This window comes from Colobus angolensis, unplaced genomic scaffold (genome assembly GCF_000951035.1).
Source record: "Colobus angolensis palliatus isolate OR3802 unplaced genomic scaffold, Cang.pa_1.0 Scaffold93, whole genome shotgun sequence".
Classification (NCBI taxonomy): Eukaryota; Metazoa; Chordata; class Mammalia; order Primates; family Cercopithecidae; genus Colobus; species Colobus angolensis.
This window is the reverse complement of record NW_012123265.1, coordinates 2935379-2942167: the sequence shown is the minus strand read 5'-3', so window position 1 is coordinate 2942167 and position 6789 is coordinate 2935379. Positions and strand designations below refer to the sequence as shown.

Below are 6789 nucleotides of genomic sequence, written 5' to 3'. Positions count from 1 at the left end.
GCCAGGATGGTCTCGATCTCCTGACCTCGTGATCCGCCCGTCTCGGCCTCCCAAAGTGCTGGGATTACAGGCTTGAGCCACCACGCCCGGCCACATGTACTTTTTTATATGTATAAAATACTGAAATAAAATATTTCAAAGGTTTTTCTATGGATGAAGATATTTCTGAGTACAGTTATAAAGATTCAAATTTAAATTGTATTTTCATGTTTTAGTGTCTTTAAGTTTGAATGTGTTCTTTACACACTTGGTTGTTTTTTGTTGGTTTTTGAGATGGAGTCTTTTTCCATTTCCTAGACTAGAGTGCAGTAGCACAATCTCAGCTCACTGCAACCTCCGGCTCCTGGGTTCAAGCCATTCTCCTGCCTCAGCCTCCCGAATAACTGAGATTACAGGCACCCTTCATCATGCCCAGCTAATTTTTGTATTTTTAGTAGAGACAGGGTTTCACTGTGTTGGCCACACTGGTCTCAAACTCCTGACCTCAGGTGATCTGCCACACTTGGTTTTTTAATATAATTCTCTAAAAACTTGAAAAACATGAAAATTTTGGTACTTCACCATTGAATAATCAGAGATTTCCAACTAATTTTAAATAAAATGTTACTACAAAGACTCATTTACCAAAAGAAGGTCAATATTATTGTAGGAATTAGGTTGGTTTTAGCATAGTTCTTCAGAGACTCAAGTTTTTTTTAAATCCAGTGTGTACTGTCATGAGATTATTTTTTTAATTCATCATTAGCTTTGTCACAGTTCTACAGTTCAGTTACTTTAACTATGGATATATAAAGATATTTGTAAGTTATATAAACTATAACTTCTAAATGATAGAATGCTTCATTTCTTTGGATGCAGTTATAAATTACGTGTGTACCACGACTAGTTCCTAGTAAATTTCTAATTCAATGAGAATGTTATTTTTTATACAGTGTGTTCCACCAACATTTGTATTATCAATATAAGCCAATAATTTTATCTTCATTGTTGTACTTTTTAAATGACTTTGTTTTGGCAATCACAAAACAATATTTCACCTTCAGTATAATGACCCTGCAAAGTTTTATTTGATTCCATGATTGGATTAGAAAAATTGAACCATTATTGGAATTGATGAATTTTCTGTTTGAAGTACCTGATGACACTGCTGTAAAATTAGTGTCTTTTTGTTTGCAAGGTTTTTCTGTTCATGAAGCAACATATAAACAGCTTTACTTTTTACATATGCAAAAAAATGTGGGTGAAATTAATTTGGAAGAGTCATTTAAGTGAAAAGTTAACGCTCTACAGATACGTTAAATGTACCATTTGCAGCTGCACATACTGATTGTCTTTTATGTAAATACTGATGCTTCTTCAGCAGATTTATTTCTTTTGGTTTTCATGTGATCAGTGATACCATTCTGGTCCCCAAAGAGAATAGTAAAGGTCGGTATTTTGTGCAAATGAGATGTTCATCGTCAACTTTCTTGGAAACAAATTTGATTCTTAATTTTTTAATTAAGCATGAACTTCTAGTTTTTAACCTCTGCTGCAGAAAGGTAAGTGTTACCAAACTGTAAAATATATATAGTTGTAGATTTAGACAATAAATAAAGACACAATTTAAATACAGTGAAGAGAGAAGTAGTACAAGAGTGGTCAGAATATTCTGTGTATGCTCTATGACAGAACTGCTAAGCCTTTATTTTCCACGTGGATTTCATTTACACCCAACCATGTTTTATGATGACCCCACCTGGCTACATTATGCAGGTTGTGGTATAGACTTTGGAGTAACAGACTAGTAGTATAACAAGTGGCTGGTGGGGACAGGAGAATTGAAAACCTTATCCCACCCGAACCTGAATGGAGTTAGTTGTTCCTAGCCATTTGAGCCTATTTTGTGGGTGAGCACATGGTTTTTATTAGCAGGTGCCCTTTATGCTGTCCTTGAAAGGGAGGTGTTAGATTGCAGCAGGAAAGAATCAGGATAATACTGATAATTGCTAATTGTCTTTCCATTTTGCCATTTGTTAAAGTGTGAATTCTGTTCACTGCACATACATCTCACATGTTACTAGAAAATACCAAGACAGGCTGGTCACGGTGGCTTATGCCTGTGATCCCAGCACTTTGGGAGGTGGAGGCAGGAGAATCACTTGATACCAGGAGTTCAAGACCAGCCTGGGCAACACAGCGAGACCCCATCTCTATATAAAAAATTTTAAAAATTAGCTCTGGTGGCACACACCTGTAGTCCCTGCTACTTGGGAGCCTGAGGCAGGAGGATCACTTGAGCCTGGGAGGTTGAGGCTGCAATGAGCTGTGATCATGCCACTGCACTCCAGCGTGGGCTTGAGAGCAAGACCCCTTCTCTTAAAAAAAAGAGGAAAGAAAAGATCAAAACAGAAGATGGAACAAGAAAGTAAGGGCTACCAGATATCTCCTGGCTTATTTTGCTGCAAATATTAATAATAATACTTTTTATTCTTTTTTTGAAATGGAGTTTTGCTCTTGTTGCCCAGGCTGCAGTGCAATGCTGTGATCTCAGCTCACTGCAACCTCCGCCTCCTGGGTTCAAGTGATTCTTCTGCCTCAGCCTCCCGAGTAGCTGGGATTACAGGGGCCTGCCACCATGCCTGGCTAATTTTTTGTATTTGTTTTTTAGTAGAGACGGGGTTCACCATGTTGGCCAGGCTAGTTTCTTGAACTCCCAACCTCAGGTGATCCACTGGCCTTGGCCTCCCAAAGTGCTTGAGCTTACAGGTATGAGCCACCACGCCAGGCCCACAGTTTTTTCCTGTCATGAGCAAATGTGTCCCAGTTGATACCTAAGTGTATAGAAAGCCCTGGGAAATTGGAAACAGCATTATTTTGTGGATACCTCTGGCTTATATAGTATGTCATGAGAATATAGTAGGTCCATGTCATAATGTTCAGTCAAATGTTTGAAGTACATCTTTCCATTCTGTTTACGTTATAGACATTGTCACTGAAAATTTGGAGTATCAGAAAACCCCACTGACAGTGACAAAGGATTTATCATACAGAACAAGATATCCAGCAGTACACAGTCCAGGCCTGGTATAGCACTTAATTATGGCCCGGGACCTTTTTTTTTTTTTTTTTTGACCCTGACATGATATAGGATCTTTTAGTCTTGCTGCTGTAGCGTGCTCACTGCGTGACTATGTCCTCATTATTATGTTTGCAAGATGGCTGCTGCATCTCTGAGCGCTGCATCAGTTCCTAAGAAGGTAGAATGGTGAAATGTCTCAAACTTTCTTGGAAGCCCCATTAGGTGACTTGTATTTCTGTCTCATTGGCTACAACTGAGTTACGTGGCCACCCCTTGCTGCGGTGAATCTAGGAAAGTGAGTAGTATTGATGACTTTTCTGGTATTGTTTTGGATCTTTTAGTTTCTTCAAGTGTACCATCAAAAATCCTAGTATTCTGACCAGGCGCAGTGGCTCACGCCTGTAAGCCCAGGATTTTGGGAGGCCAAGACAGGCAAATCACTGAGGTCAGGAGTTCAAGACCAGCCAGCCATGGTGGCGCGCACCTGTAGTCCCAGCTACTCGGGAGGCTGAGGCAAGAGAATTGCTTGAACTTGGGTGGTTGCAGTGAGCAGAGAACACACTACTGTACTCCAGCCTGGGCAACAGAGTGAGACTCTGTCTCAGAAAAAAAAAAAATCTAGTTTTCAGAAGTGTGTGATGGCAAAGACCAAGCATCCTAGGCTGTACACAGTAAGGGAGCTCTTTTAAGTTGGGGGCATTGTGGTCAGATTGTGCTTTAAAGGCATATTCTGATGGCTGTGTGGTAGATTGGGTTGAGGGGTGACCAAATGGAAGCAAGGAGAGACTGTCGAGGAGACTTTTGCAATGGAAGTGAGATTTTTAGGGGCCTGAACTAGGAAACTTTTTATAGGAATGAAGAGGAAACTGAAGATTCCAAAAATATGTAGGACATCAAGTGGGTAGGACTCAGTGGTTGGTTGACTGTGGAGACAAGGAGAGAATGAAGAAGAGTCAAAGATGATGGCTCAGGTTTCTAGCAGAAAAAAAAAATGGTGCCACCAACAGAGACCAAAAAAGAGGAGAGGAGAAAGTTTAACTTGGTTACCTTTTTAGACACAACGAGTCCTGAGGTATATGGGTTTCTTTCATGTGCAGATCTTTAGCCACTAACTGGGAAAATACAGGTTTGTTATATGTTAACAAATATATTTTCCTTAATAATTTCCCTTGAGATTTTATTTGCTTTTTGTTGTCCAGAAGTTTCCAACATTTGTGTAGGCAGTGCTGTTCATCTTCATTTATATTTCTGGCTTTAGTTCATAGAGCCTTTCTTTTCCACAGATGATAGAAGTATTTACCACATTTTTTTCTTGTTCTTCTCTGCCTTAAATGTTGTATTGATCAGGATTTTATTTTGATGAGTAGGATTGAGTAAGTAAAGAAAACGGAAGAGCATTTTCAATTGTTAGAATATGATTAACATGACTTCGTTTCCAAGGTGTAGCATAAAATATGAAATACTGAATTTTTCTTTTAAAAGTACCTCTGACTTTTTTTTTTTTTTTTAGACGGAGTCGCGCTCTGCCGCCCAGGCTGGAGTGCAGTGGCCGGATCTCAGCTCACTGCAAGCTCCGCCTCCCGGGTTCACGCCATTCTCCTGCCTCAGCCTCCCGAGTAGCTGGGACTACAGGCGCCCGCCACCTCGCCCGGCTAGTTTTTTGTATTTTTAGTAGAGACGGGGTTTCACCGTGTTAGCCAGGATGGTCTCGATCTCCTGACCTCGTGATCCGCCCGTCTCGGCCTCCCAAAGTGCTGGGATTACGGGCTTGAGCCACCGCGCCCGGCCTTTTTTTTTTTTTTAATGCTGTTGATGTTTCAGAAATACTCTGCTGTTTGTTTCTGTCAGAATTAAAAAGGCTGGACAAGGTGGCTTGCACCTATAATCCCAACACTTAGGGAGGCCGAGACGGGAGGATCTCTTGAGGCCAGGAGTTTGACACCAGCCTGGTCAACATAGCAAGACCCGGTCTCTACAAAAACTAAAAAAAAAATTAACCAGGTGCAGTGGTACGTGCCTGTATTCCCAGCTGCTTGGGAGGCTGAGGCAGGAGAATTGCTGTAATGGGGTTAAGCCTTGGATTTTCAGGTTGCGGTGAGCCGTGATTCCACCACTGCACTTGTTCTCCAGCCTGAGTAACAGAGTGGTACGCTGTTTTTTGTTTGTTTGTTTTTATTTTCTTTTCCTTTTTTTTGAGACGGGGTTTCGCTCTTGTTGCCTGGGCTGGAGTTCAATGGCGCAATATTGGCACACTGCAACCTCCGCCTCCCAGGTTTTAAGCTATTCTCCTGCCTCAGCCTCCCAAGTAGCTGGGTTTACAAGCATGCGCCACAACGTCCAGTTAATTACTGTATTTTTGGTAGAGATGGGGTTTCACCATGTTGGTCAGGCTGGTCTCAAACTCCTTACTTCAAGTGATCTGCCCACCTCGGCCTCCCAAAGTGCTGGGATTACAGGCGTGAGCCATCGTGCCCAGCCACTGTTTCAGGAAAAAAAAACAAAAAAAACAACAAAAAAAAACCCAGATCTTGTATTTTTTTATAAATCAAAATTAAAATAGGTATTTCATGTATTCTGACAGCAGGAGGATGCATTAGCACAACAGGCCTTTGAAGAGGCTCGGAGAAGGACACGCGAATTTGAAGATAGAGACAGGTCTCATCGGGAGGAAATGGAGGTGAGAGTTTCACAGCTGCTGGCAGTAACTGGTTAGTACTTTCCCCCAAACTCTCAGGCTGTGTTTGTGATGTTTGTGCATAATGCTTTTTAATGGTTTAATTTTGTCTTTCATTTTTAAAAAGTTGTATTCTCTGACTTTGTATTTATTAAATGTAATTGCTGTAAAGAAATTTATTCTAATTTTAAGGTTGTACATCAATTCCTCATTCATTGATTTTCATAAAAATCATTTACTATAATAAGGTATATTTTCTCTTAATTCATTTACTCAAAATCTCACCTATTTTTTTTTCTTATTTTTCAAATTTGTAAAAACTAGCTTATGTTAACATAGACTGCATATTTTTAGAATGTTATTAAAACTCTTTGGAGTAATATTACTTTCCATTTTCCTATGAATATTTATCTTGATTTTGTAGCTATAATTGTTGGTCATTTGTGTGATTTTTAAAGGAAAATTTAATATTTTCAAACTATTCAAAGAACGGAATTAACAAACTTTCTTTTAACCTTTCAATTGGAAAATACAGAAACAGAAATCAACATTAACAAATCTGTAGCTTCCTTTGCTGGTTTACTTAGGATAAATTTTTTTAAAAAATAATAATAAATCTATAGCTGAATGAATTATTGTAAGGCTAACATCCTTACAACTGCAGTTTGGTCAAAAAATAAAACTTCCAGCCTGGGCAACTCTGTCTCTACAAAAAGTAAGAAAATTAGCTGGGTGTGGTGGCACATGCCTGTAGCTTTAGTCACTTGGTAGGCCAAGGTAGGAGAATCACTTGAGCCATGGAGTTTGAGGTTACAGTGAGCAGTAATTGTGCCCCTGAATTCCGGCCTGGATGACAGAGTGAGATCCTGCCTCTAGAAAATAAATAAGTAAAACATAAATAAAACTTTGACAGCTACCCCAGCAGTTCCTTCCGTATATACATCTAATCATGACTTTCTCATGATTTCTGCTCAAAAGTAATCATTATTTTGATTTATTTTTTTTTTTTTTGAGATAGAATCTTCCTTTGTTGCCCAGGCTGGAGTATAGTGGC

General features: G+C 39.6%; 1 protein-coding gene across 1 annotated transcript in view; it reads left to right on the top strand.

Annotated features, from left to right (window-relative positions):
• The window catches only part of CBFB (core-binding factor, beta subunit), a 71406-nt gene that overhangs the window by 50809 nt on the left and 13808 nt on the right, over positions 1 to 6789 (top strand). Inside the window, exon 4 of the mRNA XM_011932138.1 lies at positions 5643 to 5738. Within this exon, the coding sequence (XP_011787528.1) occupies positions 5643 to 5738 (96 nt within the window). The remainder of the gene's footprint in view (positions 1 to 5642; positions 5739 to 6789) is intronic.